Here is a 23,538-nt window from a genome sequence, read left to right as displayed (position 1 = left end):
ATATTGATATTGTTGGGATTTTAAAACATGACTAATCTTTACCCAAAGATAAAAAAAAATTGTGATTCCTGGAAAAGGTACTAAATGAAAAAAAAAAAAAAAAAAGTATTTCTCTCCAAAACGTTTTAAGTTTTTTTCTCAACATTAACGCACAAAATTCATGCGTAGTGAGTAATGTTCCTTTTTTTTTTTGACTTTTTACGCCCATTTTGAGAAATAGTCGAGGGGCCTTACGGTGCCCATGGCAACGGACCAAATAATATCCATCCCCGGATCATCGAATGGCCCAAACCCTCCATGATTTTTTTCGGACTAGCGAATTTTCACGCATAAATTTATCTACTGCGCGAATACTACTTTATGTTTTTTTTATTTGTAATCCCATAATGTTTATTTATTAACTTTTTTTTTTTTATGCTATTTAAGTCGCGGATTCGTATTGTACGCATTGGTGGAGCCGTGGAAGTGGGTGCAAACTCACGCTAACGTGTTTAAAAAAGAGAATAACAAAAAGGAGAAGTATGGCATGAGATCGGACAGAATTTTGACCGAACTCTTACATATAATAATATAGGGCAAATAAAATATTAATATTAATATTAAATAAAAAGAATAATTGGGAAAATATTAATGACCGTTCAATTTTGAACCAAATTGTAAACCAACCATCCAACCAACCAATAGTTGTATATGGAAAAATAAATAAAATTAGAAAAAAAGAAGCGATTCTCTTGAAAAGTCCACCACATGGTCTTGGTCACTACCCAGTGTAATCCCACAATAGTGGTCGAAGGTTTCTTGTTTTAAGATGAAAACCCCTACATTCCGTTAACCTAGATTTTTCCGATTGACAATAAGTCCCAGAACCTCTCCTCCTTTATCCGGAGTAGCAACATGTACCCGGCCCGTTGCATCGATCATTCTATCGATGTGACATCGAAAATGAATGTGAGGTCCTTATAGCTCACACCGGCGGAGTTACATGCTATAAAGCCGCTATAAAGCCACCACATCACATGCTATAAAGCCGCTTTCTTCTTCCTCCTTGTTATATTTTGAAGCCACCATAATTTTCTAAGGAAACCGATATTGCCTTTCTCCTCTACATTCAGAAAAGAAAAATCCAGTTCAAAGAAAAATGGCATCATTTAATGAGGCACCACCAGGAAACGAAAAAGCAGGAGAGAAGATCTTCAAGACTAAATGTGCTCAATGCCATACTGTCGACAAAGGTGCCGGTCACAAACAAGGTACCCTTCTTCCTTACTTACAATGCCTTTTATTTTTTTGTGTGTAAAGATTTCTTGTCAGATCTGATGATTATGGTTCTTTTTCTGCTTCTACATGTGTTTTATTGTTTACAAATTTATTCATCTCATGAATATATTGTTGTTGTTTTTATTTTTCTTTGGTGAAGGCTAAACATTGATTGATTATTCTATCAGATCTGCAATTATGGGCCCATGTAGATCGATGTTACTGTCATACATTTGGTTTCCTTTTTCCAATTAGTGGCACTTTTGTTTTTTGGGCAATACATATTATAACGTTTTGTTCTTATTCTTAAGCGCTAGCCCCACCATGCCTTCCACCTTCTTTGGATGGTTGTTCCATGTCGTTGCAGAATGTATTATATTACTTATATGATAGTGTATTTTGTGGTATTATGTCCTATTAATGATTGTATTAAGATTGAAGTCTGTGGATTATATATTCTTTTGATGAATACAAAGATCTTATTGCTTCTCGTCGTTACACAATGCCACACATATAACAATTCGATCACACCCAATCAGTCGTTACATCAAATTGGACTTTTCATCATTATTTCATCGTTACATAATGCTTACAATGTAATAAAATTTAAGTAACAATAAAAACAAACACTGTATTTAAACTAACAACACAATACAATAGGTAACAGCCATCCAAAGAAGCTATTAGTATTTTGACAACACTGAGTTTAAGATCTCGCTTTAAAGGAAAAGTTTTTGTCCCAGCTAAATTAGTGATTGCTCTATGAACTTAGATTAAGATTTTGTTTGTCCAAAAAGAAACAGATAGAATAAATTCAAATGGCACTCCAGGTATTGTTTAACGTGTTGTCTCTATGTAATGTTTTCTTGGATTTCTGATTATAGCTTAGTTAGATGTTTAACAATCATTTAATTATGATTTACTTGATTCAGGAATTTATGAGTTGAACACTTTATGGTACTTGTGATGATTATTTTGCTCCAATTGTGACTCATTTAATTGTGTGGAAAAATGACTGGCTAGAAATTGTTGCTTGTTCAGTTTATCTGCTAAATAGTTTCATATTTTTGAAGTGAATAATGCCATATCTTTTGCTCTTAACTCAAAACTAGGTTGCTCTTAATGGCTAACTTACCGATGGTTTGCTGAAAGGAAAACTAGATTGCTCAGTGTTCTTTGTTGTCACTATGGAATTAGTTTAGAAATGATTGCAAATTCCAAACCAAGATTTTTTTAAGCTTATTTTAATGATACTCATTTTGCAGAATACCAATGATGTTCGTTGTATTACTTTTGTGTTCATCATTCTTTTTTGATGGTTGACAAATGAGTCGTAGGAGGGGGTGGTATTATAGTTATTCCATCCCACTTCTTCTATACGTAAGATGGTCCTTTCCCCTTCTTTGATTTTGTTGCCAATGTTTTCTCAAATCTCGTAATCTCTTGGTACTTCCTTAAAAGGGTCCATATTGACTAGGGCTGTTCACGGTTTTGGTTAAAACCAAAACCAAACCGAAAATTTAACCAAATCGAATAAAAAACCGACATTTGGTTTGGTTTGGTTTGATTTGGTTTTAAATTTTAAAAACCGACAATATTTTATTTTTATTATGGTTATATTAAAAAATAACCGAATAAATAACCGAACCAAACCGATAAATTATATACATAAATTTTATAATTATTTATATGTATAATATTAGTTTTTCATAAATAATTATAAATATTTTATACCTTTTAATCATTAATTTGATTTTTGGTCTACTTATTTCACATGATTGTTTAAGGCCCATGTTTTTAAGAATATTTCCAAACCCATGTCTTTAAGTCTTTTAACTCTTTAAGTGTTAAGTATAAACCTACTAAATGTAACATTTCACGTTAGAGTCTAATGTCTTTAACTTAAATTTTTAGCCTTTCTTTGTCAGCCATTTGATTTTAGGTTGTTTCTTTTTTTTTTCCCGAATTTATACCTTTCTTTTTTTCTTGTCTGAATGGGTCCTAAACTTCTAATATTTTTCATATGAAAAGGATAGAGATTGTAGATTTGGAGGTTCCTATAGAAGATACTTCAAGATGCATCGCATTTGAACCACGACCGGTTCCGCAACTCAAGCATTAGGTAATGCCCTAATTTAAATGTTCCCCAATGGTTGTAATACTTCTTCCGTGGGTAATCCTCCTAAAAGGCAAAAAAGAACAACTCTTTGGAATCGAGACCCTACCCTGGGGATAATGATAGAAAAACATCTCTCTTTAAGTTTGGGATCATTACACAAAGTGTTTTTAATAAAATGGGAGAATTGAGGACAAAATGCAAGTATTGCCCCAAAGTTTGGGATCATTACACAATTTTTTTTTATTTCATATATTTTCATTTTAATTTTAGGTAGTCTTTATGTTTAATTAATATGTATGTTTATAACAACAACTAAAAGCTCCTATGCTTTACTTTATTTCCGTGTATGTGTATTAAGATGTCAAAAATGGTGCATACGACCACTACTTAGTTTTTAGCTCTATATGTAATAGTTTAGCAACTTTTTTGGAGTAACTTGAGTATGACACTATCACTAATAGTGAAAATATTTCTATGATGTATGTTCCACCTTAAACGATAAATAAAAGTTATCGTTTGAACAAAAAAAAACATTTCTTTTTCAACTTTTTAATGTTTTACTTGATAAGTTTCTCATGATGCTAGTCATAAACCGAAAAATCCAACCAAACCGAACCAAACCGACAATAACCAAACCGGTGGTTATTATTTTATTTGGTTTGGTTATGGTTTTAGACATTTAAAAACCGACTAAATTGGTTTGGTTATGGTTTTAATCAATAACCGACCCAAACCGAACCATGAACACCCTTATCTCTTGGTACTTCCTTAAAAGGGTCCATGTTGACAATTATCTTTTCATATCTTTTCTAGGTGATGGGTGTCTGGCAGATGTGTAATTCTTTTCTTTAGAATTGTTTTACGAGTTGTGCTGTAACTTACAACGGTGTCTATTTTAACGAGAAAAGGCCATAAATAGTCTCTTATCTATAAAAGTAGGTCTAAAATGGTCCCTTAAATATACATTTATCGGTTTTAGTCCTTTAACTATCCAAAAACTCATCAAATTTGAGTCTCAGATCGGAACGTTAAAAAATGAACTTGCACAAGTATAACAAACAACTATTTTTTATACAAACATTCATATACATACCCATAAACCTTCATGAGATTAATCGTTAAACCATTCCTAAATAAATTTAAATTTGATCCATATTTCTCTCTCTTTCCTTCTTTTTCCTCAAGTTCCTCTTGTTAAAAAAAAAAAAAAACATTGGGAGAATTAAGATTCTAAAAAGTACAAGAAAAAGCATTTTGGTGTTAAGCTCTGTCTTTAAAATTCGAAAAGACAAACTCAAGCATACATTTCTGTAACCATTCTTCTCAAATACTACTAAAAAACTGGCAAAAACTGACGGATTTCATCGGTTTTTTCAATAATTTTTTTAAAATCTTTTTTTTAAGAAAACTGACGGACGGTGTTGGTTATTTTTTGCACAAAAATGCGCAAAAGAATATAATTATTTTCTAAAATAAACCCATGGAGTCCTTCGGTTTTTTATTTTTATTTTTTTAATTTTTTTTATAAATTAAATCAATGTAAGTATATAAACAAAGAATATCAGTGGTCCAGTCGTAAAGCCCTTTAATGCCAAGGAATATACTCAGGTTCGATTCCAAGTTCCTACATTTCATTCTTTAATTTTCAAAAAAAAAAAAAAAAAAAAACGACCGGAGTCCGTTGATTTTGGAAAAAAAAATTGAGGCTTTTCGTCGGTTTAGAAAAGCGAGAGAGAACTTAAGGAAAAAAGTTGAGGTTAAAGAATGAACTTGAGGAAAAAGAAGCAGGGAGAGAGAAATATAGGTCCGAGAAATGGTTTAACGATCAATCTCACGAAGGTTTATGGGTTTGTATGCTGTTTGTATTAAAAAAATAGAGGGAGACCAAATTTGATAAGTTTTTAAATAGTTAAAGGACTAAAATCGGTAAGTGTATATTTAAGGGACCATTTTAGACCTACTCCCATAGATAAGGGACTATTTATGACCTTTTCTCCTATTTTAACAGGACCTAATTTGAATGGACTTTTTGGAAAGCAGTCCGGAACTACTGCTGGTTACTCCTACTCTGCTGCCAATAAGAACATGGCCGTGAATTGGGGAGAAAACACTTTGTATGATTATCTGCTCAAACCCAAGAAGGTGCGATTGGCATTTTCATTATGTTAGATATTTTGTGTTTATCATCGAGATATAAGGTTATTTGATGGCTCAACCATGCTGCATAATTTTTTTGAATCCTCCCTTGTGGGAATTGCATGGAAGTATACATATTGTAGTTCCCTTTGCTTTTCTACTATCTTATCTTTCCTTTCAAGAAAATCTGCATGTTCTTTATATGCAATGCTGTTGATTGTTTCTACAGTACATACCTGGAACAAAGATAGTTTTCCCCGGATTGAAGAAGCCACATGAGCGCGTTGACCTCATTGCCTACCTGAAATCTGCTACTGCATGAGGAACCATTGACACACATTTTCCATTTTGTAGTCTGATAGGTGGCATGTTTTGCTATGCGGAAGAAGATAAACCATTGATTTAAAAAAAATAAAAAATAAGTAGACCTCTTATGGTCTGACTCATTTGTTTCCCAGAAAACTGGGTCATAGTAAATTTTTTTGTTACCTCTTGGAGAAGAGGTAAAAAACTCTTGGCAGACAAGGCCAACTTTAATATCATCATTCTCTCAAGATTATGTTTTGGTGGTGTGCTCTGTGCTGCTTTTCTTGGTCCTTTCTCTTCTTTTATTCTACGCAAATTTAAAAGTAAAATTTGATCCATTAGAGAGAAATATGTTTCTCCATAACCAGTAAGCAGGTATATACATTGATTGTCTGTCATTACAAGTCCAAAAAAAAAAAAAACGCAAAAAAAGTGGACTCTGGATGAAAGAACGTTGTTCTAGTTCATTGAGTTCCTTGGGCATAACCACAATCTGTTTTTCGGACATAATATATTCTCCATTAGGATAATGTACCTGAATACTTGGATAGTTGTAACACTTACTAGGTGGGATATTTGGATACCGGGTGAAGTTAGGCTAAGGCAAGGATCAACGTATAAAATTAAGGTCAGAGAGAACTCTTTTCGCTTAATAATGAAGGTTAGGATCGATTAGAAATCTTACCTCTTACATGAGCGTTGTATTTGAAGTTGAGAATTTCTCTTTTGAAGTGACTTTGTGAGTCTCGTCTTTAGCTTAAGCGAGCCTTTTTTATTTTTCTGAATAGATAAGTGTATTATAGATATTGAATCAAGGAGGAGTTGTCAAATGTATTTACAAACTAGAAAAGTGCATCCCTTTCTATACTTAAAGGAATTCTATCAGTTCTATTACAGTTCTATTAATGTACCAGTGACATTTGGGCCTGTGATAAGCTAGACTCAAGTTACATTAGAATTTATATTTGCAACTCGTTTTTTTTTATTGTTTTTTTTCTTTCTACTCTTGCTTTTTTATGTTGTTTTTGTATCATATCAGTTGTAAAGGTAGTTAGATAATTTTTCAATATTTCTAGGATATTTGATTATATAAAAGTTTTTGTAAGTTAAAAAAATAACATTTTTTTTTAGAGTATATAGACTTCCTTTTTATTTGAAACAAATTAACGCATGCAAGTTAGATTTTAACTTGATATTTTTTATTAAACTTATATTGGCTAACCCCTTTTTTGGAAGAAAAAATAATTATGATATTCAAGTAATATAAGAAATATTTAATGCTACAAATTGTTGTATGATGACATCAATGAAGTTCACTTATAAATAAAGATAGCATTTAAAATTAAATAATTAAAAGTCTTGATACAACGAAATACTTTAAATGTTTCTTCAATTACACCATACAAAAAGGAACAGGAAAGTTAATGAAATTATTTGTTTTTCTTACTTTAATCTTTCCTTTTCTTTAAAAATATTGTAGTTTGTTTTACTTAATGAACTATTGTAATTTCTTAAACGTGTATGTAGTTTTAGTATTTCATGTTTATCTAACCATTTGTCCTTAATTATGTAAAACGTTGATTATCTCATCTTTTGTAAAGCATTTCAATGTCCAAAAAATGTGAAAAATGATTACTCTCGTTTTCAATTATTTATTATATTATTATTATTACTAGTATACATATCCGTAATAACTAAAAAAATATTATGCGCCAATGCCGTATGGAAACTTCAAGTTCATCCCAAAAAGTACAAGAAATTTAAGCACAATCTTTAGTACTCTATGCAAGTGAATGGCTTGATTTTATCACACATAAGAAAAGCAAATACTCTTTAGAACATCACGAACAAATTTTGTCTTTTGCAACTCCATACTTCCTCTTCAATCGGAATCTAAGAAGTTGTGATTGGATTCCACTTTTCACACCAACTTTCATGAACTTTTTGGCTTTGTCTGCCATGGCTCTTTAGCCTAAAATTTCAGTCCAATCAATGAATTAATGTAATCATCAAACACCTAGAAACATTTGTCCAACAAATGAATTCATGTAATCATCAAAGGCCAAACTACTTCAGGTTTCTTTTAATAGCAAGTGTTACTTGTTTTGAGATAAAATGTAGTTAGAAGTGAACATAATACTTAAAAGTGTTTCCAACAATTGAGACTGCAGACCGGAACGAATAATAACAAAGAAATTATACAAACAACCCAAAAAACGTCAAGAAAATGCAAATTAGTACAAACAGTATGTGTCATTCAAACATTTACTTGTTGAAAAAACATTCATATCACGATCAACATCCTTTTATTACATGGGACTATTCCTGAAAAAACACTCTTTAAAGCCAGAAAACTGATCTGAAATGAACATAAGCGAGAGTAAACAAAAACAAGGTACTGTGTCAAATCTAATACTGATCTATAGTTAGATAACGCAAAAGTTATCTATATTTAGAAATCAAGTAAATGTAAGTACGGAACCATAATCTATTTTATGAAATTAAGAAATTAAATTTTTGGATGTTTGATATTTTCTGACATGTTTGTCTACGGTGAAATCGACGCAACACAGTCAATCAAAAGATTCCAACCAAATTAAATCTTCTGAATCCATAGACATATGCGTCCCAAAATCATAAACCCAAAGAAGTTTGCTGCATAGTCATGATTAAACAGAAAGAGGGCAACAACTGAGAAGAATAAAGAGGAAGAATACTCAGATCTCAATTTCCAGAAGAATAGTCAGATCCCAGTTTCCTCTGCAATTCAGGTTAACCAAAAACTAAATCCTTTTTCATTATTTCTTCAAAATCGTAACTTTCTAATATAATTAAATTTGAATGACTCCGCGAAATTGCCAGCTTGTGAGGCCCTTGATAGATAGTGAATGCTGGATTGAGACCAAAAGAAAAGAAAAAAAATGAGAAACCAATCTAATACCTTGATCATTTCTAGCAGTGAAAAATACCTTCCCTGTCAAGCATTCAGCTAGTCGCATACGACGGCTTTGATTTCCCCTTGGGACTACCTTTTTTGTATTAACCACCTTCACAATAAGATGAAATTAGAAACATATCCATGAACTAATCATAAAAGAATTTGTATAGTACAAAAATTTCAAAATAAACCGAACAATTGGACTCCTTAGTTTGTGTTGTATTCCTTAGTTTGTGTTGTATTCCTTAGTTTGTGTTGGATATGGATAAGAGAACGTGGTTAGAAAATATAGTTTGAAATTTTTTATGTATTACAGAGCGTTTTCAGAAGATAACTGTCTCATTCCTATATTTTCGCCCCATAATGCACGAACAACAACTTAATTAAGACTTAATTTTTTAACTGCTGCATTTTTTTTTATATATTTTGATTTTTATGATGGTGACTCTTGTCATCCTATCCTTCTTTTGCCTCTTCTATTCTATATAGATATCGAAGATAGATTATTATTTGGAGAGCTAACAATATTTCTTTAATTACTTTTTTCAAACAATTTTAGCTATATATAAAAAATAAATTTTAATTAAGCATGTACTAAGGTAGAAAGGGAATGTCACGATAACATTTTTACCTGTCTATAATAAATTTTATAGGAAAAAAGATAATTTGAAACAAGTTTAATAATCATTTCCACATAAAAGAAAGACAATAAACTTTTGGATCAATTTAAATTTGGTTGAATTAATAGATCTTTTGTGGTGTCACTATCACCTTTCCACATCATTCCTCCTCCTAACATTTAATTAGCCCATATACTTATTCAAATTTACCAAAATGGGTGAGAGCTTACAAGGTATTAGGGCAAAATGGACAAAACATTTCATGTGAGGACTACAAAATTTTGAAATCCTTTCTTATAATAGTAGTAATTAGTATCATTAACATAGTTCTGTTTATACAAAAAATAAACAGTTCATTTTGATATTCCCAATACGCACTCCTTTGTTCTTAAAGCATCTAGCATTACTCTCCCTCTAGATTGTCCACCATTTACAACAAACAACGACAACAACATACCCAGTGTAATATATGTGGGATCTGAGAAAGGTAAGATGTATGCAGACTTTATCTCTATCTTTGCGGGGTAGAAAGTTATTTCTGAGGAACCCTCGACTCAAAGTAGCAAAGAAGAAAACAACAACAAAATAGCAAGTGTACAAAACAAGTGCAACAACAGATATCAATACACATTAGCGAAAAAAAGAAACTATGTGATACCTAAAAGTACGACAATACTAAAAGTACCACAACACTCAACTAACTACTAACCTTCTACCTTAATCCTTGACCTCCTTTCCTCCCTATCTAAGGTCATGTCCTTAGTCAACTGGAGCTGTGTCATGTCCTGTCTAATCACCTCCCCCAAGTTCTTCTTCAGCCTACCTCTACTTCTCCTAGCTCCTACTATAGCCAACTGTGATGGTTCGCATTTTTCACGGGCGGGGTTAGCGTTCGGAAAAAGCTACTTCGAAATCGTTGGTGCTCTTTCGAACTTTGTTTTAAAAGAGTCGCCACCTAATTTTTAGGAAATTAGGAAACCCAGTTTTGAAGGGTTTATTCATACGCCGTGAAAAATCCTTCTTAATCAAAAGTTCTAGGTAAGGATTCTGGTGATCCCCTAGGGAAGGTGTTAGGCACCCTAGTATTAAGGATCCGTACTATACGGTTGACCTTCGAATTCCAATGTGTGATTATTTGCATGAACTGTTTACTTAGTGTTTATTTCCCGCAAAAGCCTGTCATGTTGCATATCATTTTTGAAAAGAATTGAATATATTCCCTTTACATATAGGGTATTTAGGTTCCGATTTATAATATCCGTGTATAATTAGTTCCTTTTATATATAAGGATAACAGTTTTTATATAGAAAAGGATAAAAAGTTTATTTATTTTTTATAGTCTGGATGAATAGGTTTTATTCATGCTTTGCTCACACGTGGACTGGGTTAATCCGTTTAATACATTTCTAAAACATCCTTACCTAAAAAAAATTATAATCATGGGCGTAAAAATTGGACCCTTTTTTGATTTTACAAGAAAGGGATTCTTGATATTTTTTGCACGTTTTATCCTTAAGAAAATGAATTGAATTTATGGTCCAATAACTTATGCATATATTCCCCTTTTAAAAATGTGCACGCTATATATATACTTATTTTTTATTTTAAATAAAGTCTCAGATTTATTTCAAGAGCAAAATTTTGACTTTGAAGTCCATTTGGTTTTTAGGCCCCAAAACACCTTACTTCATTTATTTAAAACGTAAGCCTTAGCCTAGAATTTTTCTAACCAAAGATTTAAAATAATCAGATGGGCTTTAACCAAAAGAATGGTTTATGTTATTGGTTTCTTTTTTAAAGACAAATCTGCACGGGTTGTAGTCCAAAAATACCTTGTTGTAGCTATTAAATATGGGCCTCAGCCATGTTTTCTTACCTACAAATTTATACTAAAAAGAGTCAAGTGGATTCTTTAGTCCAAATAATAACTTTTGTCATTTTGTTTTTCAAAAGATCAAATTTAATGGGCTCTGGCCCCATATTTTTTTTTTTTGAAATGTCTGATTTTCTATAAGAAAGGACTTAGGTGGGCTCTGGCCCAAAATATCACATTTTTTATCAACTCAAAATCCAGAAAACGTAATTTAATAATTGAAAAGGATTTCTTGTCTAATTTTTACTCATCCTCTTAATTTGAACACTATGATATACTATCTTATCTTTCCGATAACCTCTTTAGTTTATTATTTATTAGGACAAACGCAGTTGCTTTCCATTTTTAATTTTCAAAATCATCCAGATTTTTCAAAAGATTTTTTTTGGAGCTAGAGTCAATCTAAACGGCATATGCACCGTTTTGCCTAAGATGCTTAATTCGCAACATAAATGATTCCAATAATGTTTGTGTTTTTTTTTTTTTACAAATATGAATACAATACATGAAGCACTTTAAGCAAATAAAGAAGGCATAAATATAAGGAAGGTAAAATGGGGTGGATCAAATCCCAACCATTTTTACCCATGGTTGGGCCTTCGTGTCATTTTTACCCATGACTGGGCCTTCAATATATTAGCTTCCCTTTCTCCTTTTTTTAGACTCAACGAACTTGAAAGAATTTCCCTATTGGGCCTTTGACCCAATAGGGTGGCTGGACCTTGGCCCGAGTGGCCATGCAGTAGAGAGGGGAAGGAAACAAAGACCCCGGTTAGTTTATATTTTACTGTTCTTATCATACATATAACTATACACACATACATACAAAATCTCCTATTCTTTTACAATTCCTACTCTATACACAAGTATACACATGTATAGGCAATATATCATATTTATTCACCAGCCCAAATAATGTGCATATGTATTTCCATGTCTCTAAACTCAAACCCCAAACCTAGGTGATGGGAAGGCCAAGTCATCAGCCCCTTTATTCCTGATGCTGCACAAGTTCAAGAGGTTTCATGAACCTCCGAATGGTGGTCACCGGGGAAGGCTTAAACTAAGCCCTCTCCCACCTAAACCGCCTCTCTCAACCAACAATAACCATGGAAGACACAGGTCCACATACACACACATGGCTTGGAATAAATAGGATAGGTCCAATATACATAGCTATAGAACAATTATAAGTTAACAAGAACAGATGAGAACAAGGAGAGAAGAGGTGGATAGACTCATCAGGCAGGTTACCCTTATGACCTAAGACCAAGGCACCAAGTATGATTTAAACATGGAAAAAGAAAGTAATCTGTGTGGGCATAATATGGCCAAGACTGAACTAAACCAAGTAATCACAACATAGACAATCACATAGGAGTAGTACAGTTCCTAACAATATTGATTCAAGTAGACATAACAAAGTGTAAAGGCACACAAGGATAGGGTAAACCGGCTTCAAGACAGGGTACAACACAACAGATTTGGCATTCATAGAGTACATGTAGAATTATTTAGACAAAATCTTCAAATGAGCCTATATGTCCTATGCACAACCCGACTAAAGGTTCTTGCCATTCTTTAGGAATCATATTCTCAAGTCTAGGTGATTCTCACAGAAAATACAGGAAGTAAACAGAAAAAAACCAATCTATAATTCTAACAGACATGATATGACAAATCCAAATAGGTGAAATCAGAGTTCTTTGTTTTGAAACAAACACAAGTAAGGTGTTTCATCACCTTCAACACAGTTCAGTTAAAGGTTAAGACACAAATAAACTGAAATTCAAATCAAGATGAATCTGCAAATAAGGCCAAGAGACTTTGAGTTCTAATGCTTCTATGTAATATATCCAATTTTGAGTACATCAACTTCACTTTCAGATACAACTTAAGCAAATAGCAAGGCCAAAAGTCCCATGGATGCACAAAAGACTCAATATTTAAAGTTCAAAGTTTTGCAACCCTTTTAGACCTTTTCTCATGATCCTATTCTATTGCAAAGAGAACCAAGCTGATTTTAAAAGAGGATACACATGATTTAGACATGTTCATAAACAGTGGCCTACTCCTAGTTTTCATTTTTTCAAACTGTACAAGTATAACATATCCTTAGCTGGTTTTTAATACTTCACAAAAGGGAAAACACATCTGTCCAACATGACTTAAGTTCAGTTTTTATCTTCTACTTAGACTTTAGACTAATAAACTCAAGAACATATCTCACAGTGGGAAACATGATATATTATCTAAAGCATCACAAATAAAGGGTCAAATATACCTCCCAAGACACTTTATTGCCACTTTAAATGGATGCAACCCACTGATTTCCTTATTTTTAAGGTCTTACCATTACTTAGAAAAGGGGAGAAAACAAACCATCTCTCAAGCACAAATTGAAATCATATCAATGCACACAGAATTCACATAAAGATCTTAATTATGAACCCAGCCTAACCAAATATTAAGGAATCTACCTTATTATATCATCCACATAAAACTTTCTTGCCTTGTTTTCAGAATAAACAGTATTCCTTTTGAGAGCCTTTTCCTCTTTCCAGTTTTACCGCAATCTTTCAAATTACCACACATTATCTAGCCTAGTCAACCCATTTCTCTTAAGACATATCAGAGCAGACCAACATAATTCATTTAAGTCTATAGTCAAACCTCAAGACCAGGTTTATTAATCTGAGTGAACAATTAATAAAGGCACAAGAAATTCATTTTTAGGATCCTTTTAACTCTACAAATGGCAAAGAGAATACCAAATGTGCAAATGTAGCAGGTTACACCCCATAGACTTATGAGGAATGCCATGACAATCTCTTATTTTGGGAAGAAAGATACTATGGGTTAAGTGATGCTTGACCCTTTCTCAATCTTCTCCTAAGATGTCTTTAAAAAAATTTCCCATTAATCAAGTGGTTTCAACCCACACATCTACACTTATGATTCTCTTTTATTACCCTTGAGCATATACCAAAAGAAAGGCTTGACAATTCATATATTAAAACCAAACATTTCCTTAAGGTTTCAGCCACAGTTTCCCCTCTTTTTTCTTTCTTTTTATCCTCTTCTTTTATTCAGACTAGACTTATAAGATCTTTCCTACTTATTTCCATCTCTTAAGCCTAGGCAATCAAGGACCATAAGTTATTATCACCACATTCTTCACTCATGTACAAAAAAAATAAAACAGACCTCATGATTCAAAACAACAGTCTCAATCTCTAAACTGTTCAAGATTGGACCAAACATGACCAAACTACTTTATTCCAACCTTCCCTTAATATTTTGGACTTGTTAAGTTTGAACACTTAGGATCATCTATCAAACTAGGGCCTATACATGTATGAATATCAATACAGATGCAAGAGGGTATGGCATATCAGTCTACTTTCATAACAAATTTACTTCACTAGTTAGATAAGACAACTAATGAGGATAGGACTAACAATAGGAGATTAGAGATGTTGCACCGCCCGTTTTCATCGTAGTAGAACCTATGGTTTTCTAGTCGGGTATGCCTTTGGAATAGAGACTCGAGCCCGAGTTTGGAGGTAGAAAGTATCTTGCCCCATGTACAAGGGTACCAGTAGGTATTCCTGGCAATTTGCAGGATTAGAAGTTGAGCGAATCAAATCGACACGACCTGAGCTGAATCTGATAAAATCTGCAGACACCAGTCATCATCGACGGGTCGTCGACATGGTCGACGGACCGTCGTTATGCGGCGTCGACAGGGTTTCGCAGCCTTGCATCTGCAGGCGCAGGTTGACGGAGCAAGTCGACGGACTGTCGACACGTCGACGGGTCGTCGACCCGCTCGTCGAACCGCACCGCTGTAGCTTTTTATTTTCAGGTATAAATCTAATATCCACTACTTTATTTCTCATTTTCCTCCATTCCAAATCAGAAAAACCCTAGTATTTTCTCTCCCAATATTTTTCATCATTATTAGTGGAGATTTGGTAAGATGCGAGCCCCGTAAACCCGTGCTTGTGAAAAAGAAGGTTGTTTCTAGGGTTTCTTCAAGGTTATGAAGCTTAGAAAGTTGGAGTTGAAGTGATTCTTGGAATATTAGACCCCTCAAGGTATGTAAATGATTTCTACCCTTGTATTTGGGTTTATTATCAAGAGTTTTAGTGATTTTAAGTAGAGAGGATACTTATGGAAGTGGTAAGTCACGAAGGGTAATATAGTGAATTAGGGTTATTTTAAGAGATGATTGGGAATGGATTTAAGCATATTTTGATATATATATATATATGTGTGTGTGTGTGTGTGTGTGTGTGTGTGTGTGTGTGTGTTGTCATTGTGTTGTGGGTATTGTGGTTGATGTTAGATTGGATGGGAAGTTGAAGGATTGTTGAGTTTACAAGGGAAATGTTGTCCATAATTCGTTAAGCTCTATATGTATTTAAAGATGGTTAGTAAGCGAGGCAAATAGTCTAATTAAGGCCTATGTTATCTTAATTGTAGACTTGCAAGTTCGAGAGATAGAAGTTGGACGATTGGATATACTTCAAGGTATGTTAAGGCTATCCTTTCTTTCTTTGAGCATGATCCTATGATATGAGCCAACAAGCGAGTAAAAGAGCTTCCATATTGCTCTACTCTTAGAAGCATTAGAAGTACTTCAGTCTTTGATGTTCATGTACCTCGCTTATGAGTGTTCCTTCTGTTCATGGGTCCAGTTTTATGTAGCCAGTTCTATGTATACAGTTTATTCATGCATTACATTCATTATATATTTATGTACATTGACCCGTGACCAGAAGGTATTATATACGCGAATATTAGGTATATGTGGAGTATGAGAAGAAAGATAGGCGTTATACGTGCATTACCACTATGATGATATGAGAATCAGGCTGCACGTACCGCAAAGAATGTATATGTAATGGCCGTCGAGAGGCCGATATGATATGAGAAGAGAGACAGGCGTTATACACGCACATATATCAGACGTTATATATGCGCGCGCACACACACACACACACACACACACACACACACACACACACACATATATATATATAGATGTATGACCTTCATTGATAGGTATGATCATGCATATTATGCGCCCACAGTGGCATTGTCAGTTACATAGATTTATGCAGATACATACAGATGCTAGTTCATACAAGTACATGCAGATAGTCATTTCAGCTTATGAGTTTAGATCTTATTCATGATTTTTGGATATATATGTTGTTCTTGTGATTTACATACTCGGTATATTATCCGTACTGACTCCCCGTTGCTCGGGGGGGGGGGCCGCGTTCATGCTCGCGGTACGTGGTAGACGAACGGTGGTCCAAATTAGTAGGACTTTTATCCAGCAGCGATCAGTGCACTCCATTTGATCTAGAGTTGCAGTCTATTTATGGTATGCTAGCTCTTTTGAGATGTATATGCACATGGGTATGACGGGGCCCTGTCCCGTCCTTTCTGTAACTTTTATTTCGAGAGGTCGTAGACAACAGTATGTATTAGTCAGATGATGTAGCCTTGTCGGCTTCTATTCTTTTGTGTACAATATATATATAGCCCCGGCTTGCAACCGATTTTTCGCATGTTTATGTATATACAAATTGTTCAGTGTTCATGATGTCGCCTATTTATGAGATCAGTTTAAGTCATGTATGGGCCCTAGACGTCCAGTAAGATTCAGATATGAGTATAGGGGTGTTTGGTCGCTAGAGGTCAGACACTCATCACGACTCATCGGTTTGGGTCGTGACAGAAGTGGTATCATAGCAGTTCCGTCCTAGGGTTGTCTACAGACCGTGTCTAGTAGAGTCTTGTTTATGAGCGTGTTGTGAACCACACTGATAAACAATAGGCTACAGGACAGTTAGGAAATTGTCATTCTTTCTCCTTCTTAGATTGTGCGATAGAGCCCTGTGTTAAGCGTTCGCTTTCTGATGAATTGTTCTGATTTCAGCGATGCCCCGCAAGAAAGCTATAGTTGCTCGGAAGGGATAGAGAACGGTTATTAAGGCCACTAGCCCTACTCAGCAGGCCACGAGGGCCTAGGATGAGATTCAGAGTGAGGGGCTGCCTGAGACATGGCGTACCCCGCCTCCAAAGACTCGTCCTGCTTCCTCACCCTGGATGTACGGCCGGACGTGAGGGATGTCTGCATGCTTATTGACCAGATTAGTAGTGTCACGACCCAACCCCGTAGGCCATGACTAGTGCCCGAGTTGGACACTCATATTATCTGTTAACTTTAATCATTTATAATCAGCATATCATGATCTCATTTGTATAAAAAAGTAGAGTGTTATTTTAAAGCTGTCAAAGTTTTGTATGTCGTAGGCACCTGTCTCCTGAGGAGTTACAATTTTTAAACAACAACATATATATATTCCTACGCAAGCCGACAAGGCTGCCACGATATGCAACATACCAAACATACATATATAAGCAAGCCGAAAAGGATGCCATTACGAATGGGTACGCCCCAAACATAAGTCATAGTCATAAAACGCATCAACAACCACAAACAGACTCACACAAATGTCCACAGACCTCTAAGAGTAATGACAGTATCATATGACGGGACAGGGCCCCGCCGTACCCAAATAAACACATATGAATACAACATAAGGGAGTTATACCACAAGCTAGGCTCCGGAACAAAGGAGCAGTCCAAAATAGCTGAATAAGTATCCTAAGCTGGCGGATCTCCGAAACGAGCGTCTGTACCTGCAGGCATGAACGCAGCCCCCCGAAGAAAGGGGGTCAGTACGGAATATGTACTGAGCATGTAAAGTATGAAATGTAATAATAGACTCATACTGAGACAAGGTGTATAGGATTCAAAGCAACAAACAGAATTTCATAGAACTTGCCTTTGAACATTTTTCATCTGTATCATTCTCATATCAATCTCAATATAGAGTTTTGTAATCAATGTTGCATACTCATTCTGTATATAACATATATAACGTGTCCCGGCCCTTTAATGAGGGACTCAGTAATTAAAATCATAGCATCATAAACATAAACATATACGGGTCCCGGCCCTTTAATTAGGGACTCGGTAATAAGGAATATATGCCCTCCTGGCCACCATCTCCATATCATCATATCATCATGTCATCATATCATCATATATATATAACGTGTCCCGGCCCTTTAATGAGGGACTCGGTGAATAATATAGTAAACATGCGCACGAAAACGTGTCTTGGCCCGGGACTCAGTGAAGGATATAGCGGTAAGCACGAGCAGAATAATAAGCAACCACATATATGCAATTCATCTTTTTAGACTCAGTAGATACGCAACTAACCAACTCTAAAGTGTTGGGATAACAATCATATTCAATTCTTTTCAACTTTCATTACAAGCCATAGCAAGGAACATTTCAGCTTTCATGTACATGTATCAATTTTCATGATGTAGTTTTTGAAAGTCAAGTATGCCTCTATTCATGCCATTCTTTTAAGAGTAGGAACTTCTATACATCATTCATTAGTCAATCATATGGTAGACTCATGAAAATAGCATTAAGGAAATATAGAATCATAAATCATGCATGGAACTAGAGAGTAGAATTTACCCCAAGGTTCATATCGTTTCATACTTACGTCTAGGACATGCCAAAAGAAAGAAGGAATAGGCTTTACATACCTTTAGCGTTTAGTCGTATTATAACTTGTACTTGCTGCCCAAAAACACTTATCCTATATCAAGATATCAAGAGCTACAATTAGTCTACGAGGGAATTCAATACGTATTTTGACGCTCACAATCCCTTTCTAACATTTAAACGACGTTTCGTTCGCATTCAAACCGACTAGCGCTACAAGCTAACATTGCTAATCGTTCTTTCATATATTAATCCAAACTTGTTTAAACATGACTTAGGGGACTTTGGGCAGTCCTTACATCATTCAAACTGTCCCATATACACGGCCAAACAACACACACAACATTTCCATTCTCACTTAGCAATTTTCCAATTTTAACTTACAACGACAACAACACGTTTAACAACATTATCTTTACGATTCTTGGAACTGTTTTAGCATCATTTTCATTCTTATAACAGCCCACAAATCATTTCAATTTCAACTTGAATCATCACACTTCACTTTCACTATATGTTCATAACAACATTCAACATTCAAAACGTACAAATTCACTCTTAACATCAAAACAGTCCACGGTTTTGGACTGCTTGTATACTTCAACATAAATCATTTCTTTAACACCTCAATTCACATATTCAACATGCATACAATACCCCACAATGTCCATAACAACAACAATCAAAACTTGACACAAAACAGTCCCTAAATCCCCCTAAAATAGTCCCCTTACACGGCTTCAACACAACTAGAACAACTTCATGATTTTCATTCGTTTATTTCATTCTACAAAACATTCAATCCATTCCCAATACATGCACAAGGAGATTAAACATTATTTCACATGAGTCAATGGCACACGGCCCACTTCAACTTCAACAACAACAATCCAATACCAACATGCAAAGTTATACACATCCAATTCATCATCTATACATGTTCATAATGCCTCCAAACTCATTCTAAAACTTAAAAGAAGTGATCAATTCTTACCTTAACAAGTTGGTTCCTTAACTTTGCTAGTAACCTGAATATCCACAACACTTGAGACACAATTTACTCTTGGAACTTCAACACAAATCTGTCCACTGCTCAGCCATACAATCTGGCCGTGAGTTTCAAGAGCATGCATGGCATGTTTATGGTTTCTTCTTCACTTGAAACATAATGGTAAATGTGTAGAACACTTTAGGGGTTTAATGGTGAGAAAGAAATGGAAGAGCTGGCCGTTTTTGGTGGTGGAACAACCATGGAAACCGTGACTCTCTCTCTCTCTCTCTATCTTCCAAGTTTCTATGTTTGTGAAATGGAGCCTCTCTCTCCTATTCCACTTTGTGTAGTTGGGAAATGAGTTGCGGCTCAACTTTGGTCAACAAGGAGACCATTTTGCTGCTCAAGATAGTGTTACACGTTCCCCCAACTAAGCATGGGCAAGAAATCAGACTTTGTCATGTGTTTGTGGGGCCCACACGGCCACTAATGAAAAATTTGTGAACATTTAAGTCTTAATCCCCACTCAGCCCAACTTGCATCGTCCATATCTCCTTATCTCGATATCATTTTGACGAGCGGTTTGTTGCATTGCAAACTAGACTCGATGAAATTCATTTTAGGCTTTTGAAACACCTTAAAACTCCTCATATACTGGGAGATACGCCTCCTACAATATAGGCTAAAACCGGGTCCGAGATTTTACTGAAGTTGTTCCGATTCATTTCGTTTAACTTCTAATCCTCTTCCAACCTCATGTAACCTCTTATACATACATATACACACTCATATATATTCATAACAATCCATATACGCATCTCGAAGGGTCCGGAGAATCACAATAACCTGAAACATAACTGGAGAACTCACAAAGCTTCGACGAAACTCCAATCGCAAAAGTATATTCCTATCTTTTGTCCATCTTCTATATCATTACTAAAAATCTCAAATACTTTAAAAGGTCACTCACATTACCTCATATACATACTCATAACGCGATTTCAAATTCTTTAGATTACCATGTCACCTCGGGATACTTAAGGCAACCATATATATAACGATATTCTTACTAACTCGATTAGCTTTCCTTGAACCTTCTTAACTTATTCTTTCTTGTTTTAATTCAAGTAGCACGGATTATTATGGAGTGTAACAAGTAACCGCCCAGGCTGAGCGGCAGGGAGTTGGTGTTGACTAGGCAGACAGGGCCGGTAGTTCAAGGGTTGAGACCTTCCTTGAAAATGACATTAAACAACCCAGTCAGCCACTCCAAGCCTACCCTGCCTGCATTCTTCCAAAATTTCCCAAGAATCTCATCAGGTCCGGTCGCTCTTCCCCTACGCATCCTACGAACAACTCCCTTAACCAGCCCATACTCTCCCCAAAATCCCAAACCTCCATCAATTTAAATCTTGGTACCTCCTCCTCAAAATCCTCTCGTCTCCAACAAACTCGCAAAAAGCGTACCCTTTTTCAAATACCTCTATCCAAATTGAAAAACCCGACTCTATCAACAGTGGGTATATAGTATCAATGTCTAAGTACTTTCAAATGACTGACGAAAGAGAAGAACAGGACCATGGTATAGAAGTTACTAGTCAACCCTTCGAGAACACAGAGAAATCAAAATCAAGCTAAAGAGGATAAAGTCTCTTCAGGGTCTGTTGAAAGAAAAGTCACGAATGAAAAAGAGGAACAAACCACTCAGATTGACAAAAATAATGTGGAAAAAGATAACTCTTTTTTTCTCGTTGATCTTGCAGGAGTAGAGAGTCAATGGATGTACTATTTCTGGGATTGGTCGGGGACGTTTTCGTAGGATGAGTAGTGATGTTGCTCTTATGGAAGAACTTGAGACCATGTGTACCATGAGTAAGTTAGAAAATATGAGGTCTGCACAAGAAACAAATGAGAGACCAGTTCCCTCTTCACGAGGAACCATAGAAACTGGACCTATGTCAGCTCCTGTGTGGGGTGAGGCACCAGGGTCATCTAGGAGGAACCTAGACCTAATCATAACTCCTGAACCTGTACCTCTTATTGAGATGTCACCAGAGAAGGATCATGGTCAACGTGCGTATGCTGATGAGTCTGACGAAGATGAGATACCTCTTGTCTTTCAAATAAAGAAAAGGTCAAAGGTCAAATAAACCAAAGGATCCGCATCCTCGGTGAGAACTACCGTTGGTCGAACCGCACCAAGAACCAGGCAGAGTAAGCATGCAAAGAAAGGCAACCCTTGAATCAGCTCTTCAAGCAAGTAAATCCAAAGGAAGAAAAAGATCTATGGGTTCTTAGACGAAGAGTAGATTGATTAATGAAACTGAGTTAGTGGATGTGGAGACTGAATTAGCCAAAGGAAATGATAAAGAGAAAGAAGCAGAAGTGGAAGATGTCTCACTTATGAGGGAGATTGCTAAGAAGAGGAACAGTAAGTCAAAGGTCACACTAGCTAAGGGTGACAGGTCGACAAATGAATCCAACCCTTTAAAGAAGAGAAAAGAGTGAGATGATTCAGGCATCCGGTTCCTTCAACAAGCAAAGGGTGAGCAAAATTGTTGCTCAAAGTGAAATTTAGAGAAGACAATCTCTGGGGAAACAAAAGGTGTTGCTGGGAGTAGGGATGGGAATATTAACGGTTAAACCAATAACCCGAATCAATTAATGGGTTATTGGGTTAATGGTTCGGGTTAATGGATTACTGATTCGGGTATCGGGTGGTGCCTTGTGGTTATTGGGTCGGGTCACGGTTTGGCCATTTTTGTTAACGGGTGAACCGATAACCCGATAACTATTTATTTAATTATAATTCTACCGTTCCATATATAAAGTAACTTGACTAAATTTAGGGTTCACTTGATTTCCACTTCATAAACTCAGTCTCTCAAGTGGCGTATCACAACAGAAACCCTTCTCCTCCAACTCGCAAGATGCAAGCCCGACTTGAAAACGTAAACTTACTAAACTATTTTTTACTTCTTCTACATTGCTTTCAATTCTCACTCTTGTTTATGTGTTTTTGTATTTCTCTGTTTTGGGGTGTTTGTTGGGGTTGGGAAATTAGGGAAATCACTTCCTAGCAGAAAAAGTTCTTCGTTCTTGAATTTTTTTTGTTCGGCATAGTCTTAGGAGATGAAGTGACTTTCAGTTTTGAAGATGGGTTCCTTGTTCTTGAATTTTTTTTGTGTGAAATCTTAACGGTTAAACCGATAACCGAACCGATAACAAACAACAACCGATTAACCGATAACCCATTAACCGATATCTTAACGGTTCTTTCATGGTTTAACATGTCTACAAACCGATAACCGATAAGTTGAACCGATAACTTTGAAACCCGAACCGAACCGACCGATATACCGCCCTAGCTGGGAGGGTGTTTGACCCTGAAGTTGCAGAAAAATCTGAAATGAAAGAACTGATTGAAATTGTTAAATTTCAAGGATAGAGTCATCTCTTTGCTCCACCTGTACCGAGTGTGTATGAGGAACAAGTCTCTGAATTCTATGCAAATCTCTGCTACTCCGATGATCTCGCATTTCATTGCATCGCAGTGGGACTAAATTTGTGTTGGAGGAAAAGATATTGGGAGATATTCTGAAAGTTCTTACTAAAGGGTAGAGAACCATAAATGAAAAGGCAGAGGCTTCAAGGGCTTCAAGGTTATGATGGTAAAAAATGGGGT

At 35.4% G+C, this 23,538-nt stretch overlaps 1 protein-coding gene and 1 long non-coding RNA gene across 3 annotated transcripts; one reads left to right on the top strand and one right to left on the bottom strand.

The window, feature by feature from the left end:
- Positions 1-1,010: 1,010 nt before the first annotated feature.
- On the top strand, positions 1,011-16,523 carry LOC132043143 (cytochrome c-like). Of its 2 annotated transcripts, XM_059433627.1 has the most exons (3): positions 1,011-1,250; positions 5,385-5,518; positions 5,742-6,082. In XM_059433627.1, the coding sequence occupies exons 1-3, from the start codon at positions 1,139-1,141 to the stop codon at positions 5,832-5,834; spliced, it is 339 nt and encodes a 112-aa protein (XP_059289610.1). In that variant the 5' UTR covers positions 1,011-1,138; the 3' UTR covers positions 5,835-6,082. The 2 variants fall into 2 exon arrangements, 1 of the variants encoding a protein (XP_059289610.1); XR_009411681.1 differs by lacking the exons at positions 5,385-5,518; positions 5,742-6,082 and adding an exon at positions 15,739-16,523 and having other exon boundaries at positions 1,110-1,250.
- A 1,112-nt stretch (positions 16,524-17,635) lies between these two features.
- LOC132043142 (uncharacterized) lies at positions 17,636-19,568 on the bottom strand. The gene is made up of 2 exons (XR_009411680.1): positions 18,904-19,568; positions 17,636-17,973 (listed from the first exon to the last, which is right to left on the bottom strand). It is a non-coding gene; the product is annotated as an uncharacterized LOC132043142 (long non-coding RNA).
- Between the last annotated feature and the right edge of the window lie 3,970 nt (positions 19,569-23,538).

Source organism: Lycium ferocissimum, unplaced genomic scaffold (genome assembly GCF_029784015.1).
Source record: "Lycium ferocissimum isolate CSIRO_LF1 unplaced genomic scaffold, AGI_CSIRO_Lferr_CH_V1 ctg215, whole genome shotgun sequence".
In the NCBI taxonomy this organism is placed as follows: Eukaryota; Viridiplantae; Streptophyta; class Magnoliopsida; order Solanales; family Solanaceae; genus Lycium; species Lycium ferocissimum.
Note: the sequence above shows the minus strand (reverse complement) of the source record. Positions and strands in the feature narration are given on the sequence as shown.

Coding starts and splice junctions, on each gene's coding strand:
- LOC132043143 (XM_059433627.1), top strand. CDS start 1,139: ATGGCATCATTTAATGAGGCACCACCAGGAAACGAAAAAGCAGGAGAG. Junction 1,251..5,384: donor AGGTGCCGGTCACAAACAAG/GTACCCTTCTTC, acceptor CTATTTTAACAG/GACCTAATTTGAATGGACTT. Junction 5,519..5,741: donor ATCTGCTCAAACCCAAGAAG/GTGCGATTGGCA, acceptor TTGTTTCTACAG/TACATACCTGGAACAAAGAT.